This window comes from Merops nubicus, unplaced genomic scaffold, assembly GCF_000691845.1.
Source record: "Merops nubicus isolate BGI_N331 unplaced genomic scaffold, ASM69184v1 scaffold13630, whole genome shotgun sequence".
Taxonomy (NCBI): Eukaryota; Metazoa; Chordata; class Aves; order Coraciiformes; family Meropidae; genus Merops; species Merops nubicus.
In genome coordinates, this window is record NW_008583656.1 from 83,755 (window position 1) to 98,280 (window position 14,526).

A 14,526-nucleotide genomic window follows, 5' to 3' on the forward strand; every position below is an offset into this window, starting at 1 on the left:
ATATGTTTTATTTCTGGTGCTGCAATGATGGAATTGAGAACTAATTTGCTTCATTCACAAAGTTGAACTCCTGAGCCAAAAAGCATGTCTTTTGTGCATTCTTTATGTCAAATTGCTCCTAAAATATCCTAACTGATTGGGTATTTTGAACAGTAACCAGAGAAGGCAGAGGCAGTTGGAAACTAAAGAGGAAAACAAACCGAGAGCTAACATTCCTTCAGAACTGTCTGGGTATTTTGATGAGGATGAAGAAGAAGAAATAGGCATCCCAAACATTGAAAAAGACGATCTCTTTTTTCGCAAGTTAAGTTCTTCAGCGGCAAATACGGTTGTTGCTTTTGACAAATTTCTTCCTAAGTTTTGGACTCCAGAAGAAGAATTGCTGTGGAAAAAAATTAGGAAATCCTCTTTCAAACCCTGGTATAAAGAGATTCAAGGGTTCAGGTGCGTTTTCATGCATGCCCCTGTTTCTCTCCTGTGTGCAAAATCTATAAATATAGTGTAGTTCTAAGACTTTTTCATTTTTATTGCCAGTGTAGCAGCAGGATATGTTTTCTTTTTTTTTATTACACTGTTGCCACTGTGCGTTTTACTCAATGAGTATACTTGCTGTGTTTTTTTTCTTTCCCTCTGCTCATTCTTTGTGCTGCTGCACAGTAGAAAATCAGATTCCGAGGACGAGGAATTTGCTTACAAACAAAGCTCTGCCATTATTCCTAATCAACCAAGACCAACTTTTGACTGGAACAGCAGTTGCAGAAGGGATCAGAACTATAAGCCAGCTACTGAATATATGGGAAGCTCATTGTCACAGATTGCAGAAGGAAAAATCTTGGAGGCTTCTGATCAGCCCAGGTTGATATGGCTGCATGAGCTGTACTCTTGATGCGTCAAAAAGAAATGGCTGGATATGCAACGGCTAAGTGAAATTAAACCACGTCCTGTGATGTCGCGCTTCTTTGGTTATGACGATTTTGGTTATAGTAGGGTTTTTTTGCGGGCTTTTTTTGAATGTAGCCATACGTTGCCGCTCTTCTGAAAGGCATCAGTGCAAAAGCCCTGCACAGGGTTGCTGGCTTCGTGTGTGCGCATGTAGGCGTGCCGTTCCTGAGCAGGCCGGGCTGCCGTGACACCTGTACGTGGGTCAGCATGTGCTGTGCTGTGGTCAGTGGTGGTGGATGCCGAGTGCTGTAGCTGTACTGCTCAGGATACTGCAAGTCTAAACCGAATGTATATCGCAGTACATTGTGATCTGCTTGTCTCTTGCTAGTTAATGATATCTTTACTTCCTTCCTTTTGTTTTATATGCTTCAGTCAGTTTTCGTTACTCCAGGCCCTGCAGAAATACTCTGACTACTTGTCTTCTGAAACGAAGACTAGAATTGATCCTACTTCTGGCCCTAGGCTCATAAAATGTAGAAAGAATATTTCCTTTGTACCAGGAGGCAAACAAGGAGAAGCCGAAAATGGGTATTTGTATCCAGATTTAGAAAATGATGACTTGTTCGTCCGGAAAACTGGGGCTTTCCATGTGAATCAAGTTGTTCTCCAAGACCCCCGGTATTTAAAAAAATTCTCTGAGCAGGAGCCTCCCATAGAGGGTGAGATAATTCTGCAACCCAGAGAGGGCCAACCCGTGATTCCAGATTTGGAGAAGGACGACATGATTTTCCGTAAAATCCTCTCTCAGAAAAAAGAGGTGCCTTTATCGGGTGCTCCAGACAAGTATCACCCGGCAACTGACCCGTGGAGTCTTCCAGAGGAGATCCGGTCCAAATTTCTGTGTTTACTTGAAAAAACCACGGTGCCCGAGGAAAGAAAGAGCAATGGCAGAGTGCTGTCGCCATCTTCCCACCCTAAGAAGGACGATATGCTGACCCGCAAGATTGAATCATGGAAGGTGGGAAGCAGCATCCGGCCAGTAAACTTCATCCCAGGTCCGTGCAGCGAAGAAGACTGGCAGAAGTGGGAGGCGATCCGGGAGGCCAGCAGGATCAGGCACAAGAAACGGCAGATGGTGGAGAGGTCAGGTTGTGTCCTGCACGGGTTGTGCTTGAGCGTGGTGCAGCCCTCCCCGTTGAGAAAGGCGTCGTCTTGTGCTGAGCCCTTCCTAGAGTGCCAGCCTGCTGTTTGTTCGTGGCGTCCTGGGCGAGCTTTGTATTTGCTTTGAATAGAAGCTCACGACTGCAATACCATATTTTCAACAAAACATTAGTGTTTTCTCGTTTTAGGCTGCTGTTTTGGAGAAAATGTTACTATTCTTTCACACTCCAAGTTCTGCCTAAGTTGTTTTTTTTTTTTTTTTTTCTGTGATTGAACAGGAATAGCAAGTATTAAAAAGTCTGGAGGCTAGAAATATTCTCCTTTTTTCTCCAATGTAATTGGTAAAAGCATTTCTGAAACACATGAATGCTTTAATGACAAATTTTGGAAATGGGCATTCTGATATCCTTGCTTGCACCTAATTTTGAAAATGCTTGTAAACCATCCTGCTGCAGTTCTGAGATTATTAGATGAGGTGAAAAAAATTTAGTGTTTTGTGTTCCCAAAATCATGGTGCATGCAAGTTGTGTGTCTATGTAATATTAAACTCCACTGTGACATACTTTATTTTGCCAATATTTTCCCTCTGCTTTCATACAGTCCTGATTAATACTTCCTCATATCTTTTTCTGGTATACTCAAAATTTCTTTTTTCTCAATCCTGTTTTTAACTACTTCCTAGCTCTCCTTTGGAATTTGCCCTTAATGGGGGGGGTGGGTGGGGGTTCAAATGTTTCCTTAGCTCTGAAAATACGGCATTGCAATTTGCAGTTCTCCCAGCTGTGCCTTGTTACTTTGACTAAGACGCTTTCATGTACTGATTGCTACTTTGATATTACTGCGTTTAATTTTTAAGCTTAATACTGTTAATAAAGTGTGAGCTTCCCTGAGAAATATTTCTGAAGTGATGGAAAATCATTCACATTTTAAAAAGTCATTCGGTAGAATAAAATACTCATATTCAAGTATACTAAAAATCCTCTTGAATCACATTGGATTAATTTGGTTCTCCACTTAATGTCCTAAACACATATATAGGGCCTTCTATTCTTATTAATTCCAAGTGTTACTTCCAATTAGTATGAGAAATGGTTGCAGTAATAGGAGAACAGCCTCTAGAAGCCAGGCTTCTCGTTGGGACTCTAGTTGGCATGACTTTTCGCTTCTTGAAATGAGTATCTTTTGAGCATCATGCTCTTCAGCAGCGCTGGAATAAGTGGTGCAGAATTAATACAAAGCTCTGTGTGTGCAGTATTGCTACATCAGAAGCACTGGAAACTTAGAGGCTGCCTTATTGTCAGTTTTCTGTCTGGCTTGTGCATCATAGAAGTCCTGATGCGTTTTTTGACTGGTGTCACAACTCCAGTGTGCTGTTCATGTTGGCTGGTCCTCAAGCTTTCAGTTTCCTCTTGACTTAGTGAGAGTGTTGGTGTACTGATGGTGTTAAAGTTGTTATGAATATCAAGACACTGAATCTTTTCTTTTTTGGTTTCTGATTTCTCAGACTGTTTCAAAAGCTTTCTGATGAGCAAGGGTAAGTTCTATAAAAGCTTGAAAGATCATAACACTGTTTTTGCCCATTTTATTTTTTGTGCATGCACAGTAGTTTAAAAACTCACACTGGAAACAGCTTGTGCATGCTGCTTTGTTCTGTGCTTGAGCAATTTACATAATGGGTGTGAGACTAAAAGCTATGCATCTGCCAAAAGTTCTCTTTGGCACCTAGGGTATCGGAGTTATGGGTATTGGGCGTTTTGAAAATGACCTCTGATACGTTATTCCTGCTTAAGTGAAATATTTGCTGTTTGGTATTTAAACCAGGCTTTAAAAGATTCAGAAATATAAAGGAAGATCAGTAAATATTTTCTTTCAAAGGCTGTACATACAGAATCTGAAAATAATTAGTGGCATGTTGTTTATCATGGGAGTAATGAATGTTCTGTGGCTATTTTATGTAGTCCAAGTTATTGAATCCTTAGCGATAAACCTTTTGGTTAGTGCCATATGAACCTGGGCCTTGTTTACAGTGCACTGTGACTGAAAGAGAAATATTTTCCACTTCCAGTGCAATGGCATGCTAAGTATTTGGTTTATGCATAGTGTTCTAACTTTTTTTTTAATGCACATTTATTTATTTCCTCATTTATTTTTTTTCCTGAGGCAAAATGAGGTAAAAGACTAACCACTTCCAGAGGAAGCAAGAAATGTTTCAGAAGAAGTTAAGTATTAGGGGAGGGATACTCAAAAGGCTTAAGTCACTAGTTAGTTTTTCGAATAAGATCTTTGAAGCTAAGACTAGAATTGAAACTAACATCCTGTTCTTTGGTATGAATATATCAATATATCCTTAAATAGCATATATTATATTTAAGTCTAGATTTTCCTGTTTTTTGCAGGAATATACAGAAACTCAAGAGAAGGGAAAGGAAACTCTAGTCAGATAAGTTTTCTTGAAAGAATCTGGAAAGATTGTGATGTTTAGTACAGTTTGGTTACCCCAAACCATTTCTACATGTGATAACCATTTGGAGGGGGGGGAGAGAGAACTATACAAGAAAAGAGATTCAGCAATTGTGACCAGGATATATTTCACTAGATTGGACATCCTTCCCATTCAGAAAATAAGCAAACAGATACAAAGAGTTAATGTCCTAGCCTTTATTTTTTGAGGCCAAAGTCCAGAGTCTTATGTTACCAGTGAAAGTGAGTTGGGCCTCTTGGGAGGAAGTGAGAGAGTCTGGTTTGTTAGTTCAGAGCTCTCTTGGTATGTAGGCGATTAGAGCAAGGCCCTGTGCTGAATCAGTTTTTGTTTTTAACCTGATTTTCTTCCCTATCAGAGAAATGCCACATTTTCAAGTCCTGTTAGAATTTGGTTACACCTCTCCGATGTTCATATTTTATTTGGATAAAAGCAAACAGAAGTTGGGGTTTTTTTTGGAAAAAAAAAAAAAATTAAAAACAAACAAACAAAAACAAACAAAACAAAACAAAAACCAAACCAAACAAACAAACAAAAACAAAAACAAAAAAACAACAACGGAAGCCTGGCTTCCCTTTTATGTTACAGCATTGGACTTTATGATGAAACACCAGCATTTTGCTTGGTGTCTCAGAGGCTTTTGGTCAGCACTGGGCAGGAGTCCTATCTTGCACCTAAATTGGAAGTCCTATGATGTTTATCACTGCAGTATGAAAGAATAAAGGAGAAAATAGCATTGGAGAAATGGGGGGAAAAAATTGAGGAATTTAGATTAAAGGGAACTAGTGAGTAGGAGTTCATGGGGGGAAAACTTTCAGCCATGTTGAAGAAATTAAAATGTCTCTGTTAGCCATCTCAGCCTGGATGGGAAGCATCATGGAGGCATGGAGAGGACTAACATAGGCTAGTGTGGCCCATGATGCACGTGAGCATTTAGCAGTGAAATGCTTTTTTCTTTCAGACACGTGCACGAGTAACTGATTTGATTTTATGATTAACCTAAGGAAGGAAAGTTTGGCTGGTGATTCTGGGGCTGTTGCTGGAGAGAAGTGAAAGGATGGGAATTTGGACTGGAGGAGGAGGAATGCCTTTTAGGTCAGAGAAAGGAGCAAGGTCAGTAAGGAGTACAAGTTTAAACAGAAGTAGCAGTCAGGTACTCAGTGAATGATCAACGTGGAGCTGCTACTACAGAGCTGCTTATTCCCTGAACCTGATTTTGTTTGGTCAAATATGCAACTACTGACTTGAGTGCTGGCACTAGAGCATGTCCCAGCCTTGCTCATTCAGCTGCCCATGTGTTTCCTGCTCTATACAAAATAACACCCAAAAGCACTCAGTTTTACTAACATAAATCTCTCTCACCTGAAGGTTTTGCTTGCATAAATAATGGCTCAGGTCTGTTAAAGCTGAGTACTCTTTTTTTCTTTCTAGGAGTAAGTCATTGAATGACGTCAGCGCAGAGGAGCTGCAGTCATTGCGCAAAATCCGTTATGAAGAGCTGCAAAAGATAAAAGAACAATTACAGGAACAAGATCTAAAGTGGCAAGAAGTAAGTACTCTTCACCCCTTCTCATGGGTCCTGCCTAACTTCAGTGTCCCTAGAAAACGGGCTCGGGCACATGCACGGCAGTTTGCAGGGTTATGTTCTAACATGACCCAACTCCTGCAGCTGCTAGTGGTTTTGGGGATGTCCATTTCACGCAGAAGTGAAATGATTTTAAATAGAAGTATCTAATTAATGTTTCAGGAGAAGACTTTTATGTATTGTAATAAAACCCACAGGCTTGATTTTCATGGACGTAAAGAAACATTCATGTGTTATCTGAAATTTGTGAATACTTTTTTTGTGAAACAATTGGAATGTCTGAATATCTGATCCTTTGGGCAAAGGGAGGGAAATAGTATCTCCTTGTGCAAATTCTTGAGGCTCCTATCTCCCAATAATTCTTTTTTAAATCCAGCCTGTAAACTAATGTGGTAGCTTTGCACAGCATCATAATGTTATCTGAAGATGTTTTCTTTTTTATTAAAATCTGGGCTTGGCAATGATGTCCAACAAGAAGCTGAAATTAAGAACAGCATCGAGCAAGCAGTTCGTAGTTGTTTGCTTAATGCATCTCAGTTTTAATATTCAGTATGTCTCTTAATTTGTTTCATGGAGAATATTGCTAGTTCCCATTGTGGTTTTACAGAAATCAAGAAAATAGAGAAGTATATGTGTTCAATTTGGAATTTAGGGCATGTTTATTCTCAAGCTAATGTGTCCTTCTAACATACTGGTGATTTGGGGGAACAACAACAACAAAAAAAAGGCAAACAATGCGAGCTCCAAAGCCTACAACAAAGAAATACAGATGGCCTTTGCATTAATTTTCAATTATGTGTCATTGAGTCAAGTATTCTAGAAAAAAAATTGGTAATGTCACAGGGAAAAAATGAAAGGACAAAACATGAACTACTGCACTATGAGTGGGAAGGTATAAGTTAACTTTAACAGAGAGTGAATCTATAAGCCTGACTGAAGTATGAGAACCCTTTTATCATTTAGGGGGAAGGTATATGAAAATGTGATATTAATACAGACATGCAAGCAGAATCAGGGCAGTGGACAGCATGTGATGAGATTTCTCTGTATGTTTGCAAGGTCTTGAGAAGGTCTGAATGTATATATTTACACTATTCTGGTAGGATCTGGCAAAATGGAAGAATCGTAGAAAGACCTTCACTTCTGAATTGCAAAAGAAAAAGGAAGAGAGAGAAGAAATAGAAAGGAGAGCCTCTGAGGTGTCTGAAAGGAGTACCAAGTCACTGAAAGAAATGCAGCAGGAGAGGTAATGACTCTGATGGGAGTATTATGTTGAAGAACTTAAATCTGAGCATTTTTATTCCCTTGAATTCTTGAGCAACTTTCACTGGCAACTTGCAATTGATTCTGAAAAAAGTCAACAATCCTAGTTGCAAATTACAGTGTAGAGATCTAGGCAATTGAAGGGCAGAATACGGTCTGCTAATGCATTGTTTTCACAGAATGTTAAACAGTTTAGCTGTATAAATGATGTTTTATTCTGCTATCCATAAATAAATGTCTTGAGAAGTCAGTATTTGCATCCACTTTAGAGATTAAAACAACAGGGTTGAACTGGATTATTGCCTTTTTTATTCTTGGATCAGCTTAACTATTTCTCTTTCCTCTAGCAGTACATTTGCTTTTAGCCACTGTGATTAGAAACAGCCAGAATTTTAATGCATATCACAGAACTGTAAACTTAAATTTCACTTCCTGTCTAGCCCCAGTTGTTTCTCTGGGTATTTACAGAACAAGATTCCTCCGAAGAGTAAAAAGTGTAAACTGAGTAGCACACAGTACCATTTTCACTGGTGAAGGGAATATGCACATGGTGTGTATTCATAAAGGAAATTTAAATAAGTCTTAAAACAATGTTTGCAGTGTCTGTATTTTTTTTTTTTTGTTGTTGCTGTTGTTTGTGAGGACAAAAATTAGTCTCTTGAATAAAAATATGGATCCTCATTGCATTGAATGTCTAGTATTATCAGAATCTCTAAAAATGATGTGGTAAAGATTATCTCTGTGGTGGTTGTTCCTGTATGACAAAGGAATAAATAGCAGAATAAAAATAATCTGAGCTTCAGGACACTATGTTATTTTATCTAAATTTTAGTGTAGCATTTTCATAGAGCAGAGACATCAGAAGAGCTATATAGTTCAGGCAGTGTTACGGGACTACCTTCTTCCCGTTCTTTCCTCAATAAACTGAATTTCTGGGGATATGCGACTTAAATAATAATATTCTTGGCAAAGTGATCTCTGTCATGGTGGCAACCTGATAATGTGACAGTAGTATGGCTGAGTGATACAGGAGTGTTGAAATGGGGAGGAGGGGCAAGAAGGTAGCATTAAAAAGTATATTAAAATGCAAATATTTTTGAATGATATTACTCATTTCCATTTACTAGAGACGTGTTTCTCAGTTTATGCCCTGCCATGAACATTCAGTAGTTGGAAGATGTAGGGCCCACCTGTTTGTCAGGTCACTCTGGTCTTCTGATGAACTCTGTCCCCACAGGGAGGAGAGAGACCAAGACTCCTACGGGCAGCGAAAACTTGAACGCAGATGGACTTATTCACTGAACGATGACGTGTTTAATGAAGAGAAAGCACCTTCCAGCCAGTCAGCAGCTAAAGATTACCTGCTGGAAGAAGAGACCTTCTACAGCACTAAGGACAGCAAAAGCCCCCGTGCCACACAGCCGCACAAGGAGAACCTGCTGGAGAGCGCGGCTGCTCCGGAAGCTCCGGCTCCACCAAAGAGGCTGGCAGAGGAGCAGGGCTCGGCTCTTTTGTCTGAGCGCTACTCCCCGAGTGCTCAAACTGGGTCAGCTCAGGTTGCAGCTTCTCTCCCCAGAAGTTACCAGAAAACCGACACCTCTAGGTTAACATCCGTGGTTACGCCAAGACCTTTTGGTGTCCACTCAAGAGGAATCTCGTCACTTCCACGGTCATTCACGGTAAAAATCCACTTCATTCTTGAAGTTTGTAAATGTCAGGGTCTGGGATAGCCAGGGAACAGTAAGAATTTTAATTTTTTATAATTTCTTTTTATAATCATCTGCTGTTTAAAGGCTGTGTTAATAGAACAGGCAATTCTCTTGTGACTTTAGGTGTTTACTTGTGTTTCTGTACTTAAAGGTAGTCCTAAAAATAAGGCTGACAAATACATTTGTTAGGATAATCTTTTTATTACTTGTAGTGTCTCCTTAGTGTTCCGTGTACAAAAACCTGCCTTCATAGGATATAGTTGTCTGAAGCTAGGTTAACACAGTTAAGACAGATTTTTCAGGTGATATGCTTCCTCTGCTGTACTGACTGTTTTGTAAAATTGAAAATTTTATGCTAACCTAAAATTTGCCAGCTCAAAAAAGCACTGAAACAGAAATTTCTCCCCCTGCCTCCTCCTGATTATTATATCGATTTTCTTAGCTTTCTCCTAACTCCTTATTTGCCTCAATTTAAAAAATTATAAGAATGCAGATCATTCTAAGATGATGATTCTAACAAGTTTGTAATAGAAAAACTGGACTATTTATTCTGCAGGTACTTCAAGAGAAAAAATATGTTGCTTTTTTTTTGAAGTGGGTAATAAGTAGGGGGTAAAGTAACCAGGATTTGCATGAAAGGGAGAGGGGGTTTTGTAGAACAGCTAGATTACTGAAAGATTTGGGATTGTTTTGTGGGTTTTTTTTAAGCATATATTTACCAAACTCTTGTTTTTGTCCTAGATGGATGATGCTCAGAAGTACAACGGAGAAGTAGAAAAAGCTAAAAGAACTCAAACTTTGTTCACAAGCAGTTCATTTTCACAACCAGACTCTGCACACCCTCTCTCCGCTAGTGCATTCAGAAGCAGAGGTGAGGAGGAAGAGGAGGAAAAAGAAGGTGCTCAGTCAACACCTCCTCCTAGTTTGGCACTACCTGTAAAATCCCAAGACCAAGATGCTGGAAGCAGTATTCTTAAACCAGAATATTGCTCTCCTTCTGATTCTTTTTCACTTGCATCTTCTGCAGAAAATGTCAGTCTGCCAGAGCCTGAGGATCCAAAATCCCTGGTAAGTGTGGAAATAATGTGATTACTTAGTGTAACTGAATGCCACAGCAGAGTGAAAATAAAAAAGAAGTAAAATTACATCTAATACCAGTATTTTTTGGTAGTAGGAAGACATCTCAGAAAACTACGATTTCCTTTGATTTAATTCAGAGGAAAGAGAATTTCTATTTGGAATGAAAATACTGGGTTCTTTTGCAACATTTTTTTTGCTTTGCTTTATATGTCCTGTACTTAATTTTATTTCTCACTCAAACTCAAGAGTTACTATAAATATTGTTTGATGCTTGAAAAGTTTTTGTTATTCTCCAAATTGGCATGTTATGGGCACGATCAAGTGTGCCAGAGGATTGATCTGAGCTGCTGTAGCATTCATTTGCACTCTTAAAAAACAAAAATCAGCTTTTTGGATGCCAGTGTTAAACATGAGTATCATACTGTCCTTTTTTCCATCTGTTGTGGCTGGAGTCACTCCCTTCTTAAGAAAAAAATTATTTACTTGAAATTAATCTAATTAATGTTCATGTTCATTAATTTAAAAGCAAATCACCATCTCTGTGGATGTGCTTATCCAAGAGCTGCATCTTTCAGTGGCTTTTTTGAATATGTATCTTCATGAGCAATTGTAGGAAATGGCACTTATATTTCACACGTGAAAAATGATCAGCAATAGCTTTAATTGTCAATACCTTTCTCTATTATCTAATTACGTGGTTCATACATCTTCACAGATTAGACATGAATTCTTTGCATTCCTGATGTTGCTTTAAAAGTTAATTGTGCCAGTTGCTTGAGTGAGGTTCACAAGACTTTGGATGCTGATTTATGAAATCACTTCCCAAACTAATTTTTTATAAATTCAGTCACTTTGAACCATTCTTCTTCCTAATCATTTGTGGAAAAGGAACACATTTAAGTTTAATACTCCTGATACCCCTTGACCATTGTCATGAAATTACAACAATAATTTTTCAAAACTGTGATTATTATATACAGAGGGAGTTCATGATCTTTTTTTCCTGTGTTGTAACAAAAACAAGCAAAAGAATTGCTGTTCTAATTAGTGAAAACATAGATTAGATACGAGTTCTTTGTATTACTTTAAGTGAGATGAGTGAGTACAAAATGTACTACCTCTTTTTTTTTTGTTGTTGGTCTTAGTCAAAAGATTATAAATTGTCCTTCCTGCAAATTAGTAATTTGAGGGATTTAAATGGTGGGGGGGGGAAATAAAAAAATTTGAAAAACATGGTGTTATAGCATGTTTGAGGCACAGTTAAGGAATGCAAGTTCTATTTGACATGTTTGTAAATCACCACCAGAACTGAGAGACTGATATAGTTCACTAGCCATCAGGACAGTAACACCACACTTGTGGAGTCATAAGTGTTTTGGAGATAACTTGTCCAGCTGATGAAATTCAGTGTGCAAAGTTGCTTTAATCCTCTGACAGGAGGTAGGTTTGAAGAAGAGCTGGGTTGGGATGGTGGAAGCAAAAATAACAACAGTAGTTTCCAGGAGTTTACTCAAATTCGAAAGCTTTATATATGCTCTAGCCCAGTGTGCTAACCTGTCTATTGGTAGATTCACTTTTAATGTACTGGTAGTCACCCAAGGACTTGGGTTGTATGGGAGAACTTGCAAGCTAGTAGCTGTGTCTTGAAGAAAGGACTTCATTTCAACCTGGGCTGTTACTGGTGGTGTTTTCCCTGGACCATTCCTGTAACGTGAGGCAAAACCTCAGGATGTTGCCTTGCAATGTTGTTGTCTCCTGCACCCAGCACCCAGGTACTGCTGAAGCCTCCTCCGGCTGCGTCCTGCCCAGGGAGTGGCTGGCCACATCTGCTTGTGCAGTGCCCTTGCAGCTGCCTAGTGCATCCTGCTAACACAGGAGCTTTGCGGAATGTCTTAGATACCTAGACCTTTAAATATTTTAAGTTAGGGAAAGTGAACTCCACCCTTCAGGAAAGCTGCTTCACTAGACAACTAAAATTAGGTGTATATTTAATGCACATATATGAGCATGCAGGCATCTCCTCCATGCATGTGTTGCTCGAGTATGCCTATTTTAACAGCATTTGGCAGAACAAATCTAAAACCCTTTTTATTTTTTTTCCTTCTATAACAATGCCAGTTCCATAATAATGAAGTGAGTAGCTTGCATTTCATTATTTTAATTGGTTTTTAATGAGTTCACAGTAAAACGTTAACATATGCAAAACACGTTTGTAATATGTTCTGGGATTGAAAGCACATGTTCCAGAATGTTTTACTAATCAAATATGTTTGTAGTTTAAAATGGTAGTGCTGCATTTTTGTTGGGATTTTGAAAGCCTCTCAAAAGCCCACTAGAATGGAAGGTCTGGATTCTAGCTAATTATGGGATTTATTTTATTATCTAAGGGCTTCATTAAAAAAAAATCCATAGCAAGCTAGTAGTGTTTCACAAAAAATTAGAAAAGTGATTGCTCACCTAAGTAAACCTAGTTGCAGCACTGAGCTTAAAGGAAACTGATGATGCCTACTGAAGGATGTGCAAGAAAAAAATATTAATTACTGTTCTGTAGTTTTTTCACATCTCCGTTTGTCTGATGCTCATTCAGGAGGCAGTACATTCCACAAATTCAGAAGACTATGAGGACCATATTGGAGTCTCAGTTTCCTCATATTCCTTATGTTTTGTAGCACTGTGTTAGGAGACATTTAAAATAAGACAAATTCACAGCTAAGTATGTGCAGAGAAAATACAAATGTAAGCTGAAAACATACCTGTTCAAATAAACCCCAGATTTGTTACTTAACTGCCTTCAATGCTGTTTGCATTGTCTTTGATGCTAATAATAGATGATTAAAGTGCGTATTGTGAGTAGCCTCACTTATTTAGAGGATAAACTTTCCTTTGTGTAGATTCCTGTGATACCAGATACTGTAGTGTCATGTTTTATTTTTCAGGAACAGTACAGTGAAATGAGAATCAGTATAAACCAGAGACCTGGCCACAGTCGCAGCTTTGGGTTTGCAACAAATTGGAGTTCTTCAGGGGCCTTTGTACAGACAGTTGAAGAAGGTAAATGTGTATTAACTGCACTGATTTTTGTTCTTTTGTCTAGCTTACAGAGACTTCTGAATTAAGGCATTCACTCTTAAAAATGTTGCAAATGCTTAAAAAAACCCCAAACATATGGAAAATTGAAATATCAGTATTTAGCTTGCTACTGTATTCCTGTGAATACTCATATCTTGAAATAGGTTGAGTTCAGAAACGACACAAATGAATTTTCCTAATAAAGGGCTTTTCTGTAACCACTGCAAAGGCATAAGTGTGATTACTCAAACTTTGAGTAAACCCCTTACAAAGTGGTAGTAAGGGCCCCATAGAGACTTCTAATATACATATTGTTTCTTTCAGCTAAATTTAAAAGATTTCACTTCTTATGGGTTGTAAATGCATGCAGAGGAAATTTAGTTAGTATTTTTATTTCAGTTTTCCCTTTCTTAGTCATGTTGAATTTTGGAGACAGTTAATATTTTTAAGGAGTTGCAACTTCTAAATTGGTTTCCAGTGCAGTTCTTTTTTTTCTTTTTTCTTTTTTTTTTTTTTTCTTTAGATACAATAATACTGAGGGAAAATAAACATTTTTGTGTTGAAATGAAACATATGTAAAGTTTATTTCTAAGCCTTAATAGTCTTCTGCAGAGAACAAGCTCAGCTTTCTTAATTTAAAAAAAAAAAAACAAAACACAACATAAGCGCAAGCATATCACATGTAATGCTTGTTTCCTGAAGTGATATTTGCCATTGACAATAATACTTGAGGAATATTGAATTGTCCTTTCTTACAGCTAACACAAGATCATCCCAAGACATAAGAAATAACTGGAAGCTTCTTGTTTACTTAATCCTTTGTTATGCTTTCCAGAGAGGAAAACTTACCATGTAACAACACTTACTGAGCAGCCTTGATTTCTTTTTTAAATTTCTTTCGAATTCTATTTTTAGACCTCTCTTCACTATAGCTGGGTGCTTCTCATAATTACATTGTAACTTTTAATATTTGCTTTACATGAAGAATAACTTTCCATTTGCTTTCCCTGCTGCTAGGCTTCTGGTTTAATTTTTTCACTTGGAGGTAGAAGGCTGTCTCTTCGTGCTGCCAGCTATAAGTGAGAAACCTTTGGTTAGTGAATGTTCCTGCTAGTCATTCAGAAAGGTCAATGTGGACTCTATTCCCAGCTCTGTAGGCAAGGAGAAGATGAAGGCCTTGTGACTATACTTTATTATCATTCTATTTATTAAAATATGTATATTATGCTTTATTAGCATTCTTGCAAGGAAGGGGGCAAAGTATAAAGACTAGAGCCAGCAGTGTGCACTTGCAGCCC

General features: G+C 38.2%; 1 protein-coding gene across 1 annotated transcript in view; it reads left to right on the forward strand.

Moving 5' to 3' along the window:
• The window catches only part of LOC103774338 (LIM domain only protein 7-like), a gene marked incomplete at its 3' end in the record, with an annotated part of 69,666 nt that extends 56,456 nt beyond the window's left edge, over nucleotides 1-13,210 (forward strand). The window contains exons 8-15 of the mRNA XM_008941738.1: nucleotides 154-444; nucleotides 1,315-2,025; nucleotides 3,548-3,577; nucleotides 5,954-6,071; nucleotides 7,211-7,353; nucleotides 8,608-9,049; nucleotides 9,821-10,147; nucleotides 13,096-13,210. Coding sequence (XP_008939986.1) covers nucleotides 154-444; nucleotides 1,315-2,025; nucleotides 3,548-3,577; nucleotides 5,954-6,071; nucleotides 7,211-7,353; nucleotides 8,608-9,049; nucleotides 9,821-10,147; nucleotides 13,096-13,210 — 2,177 coding nt within the window. The remainder of the gene's footprint in view (nucleotides 1-153; nucleotides 445-1,314; nucleotides 2,026-3,547; nucleotides 3,578-5,953; nucleotides 6,072-7,210; nucleotides 7,354-8,607; nucleotides 9,050-9,820; nucleotides 10,148-13,095) is intronic.
• Between the last annotated feature and the right edge of the window lie 1,316 nt (nucleotides 13,211-14,526).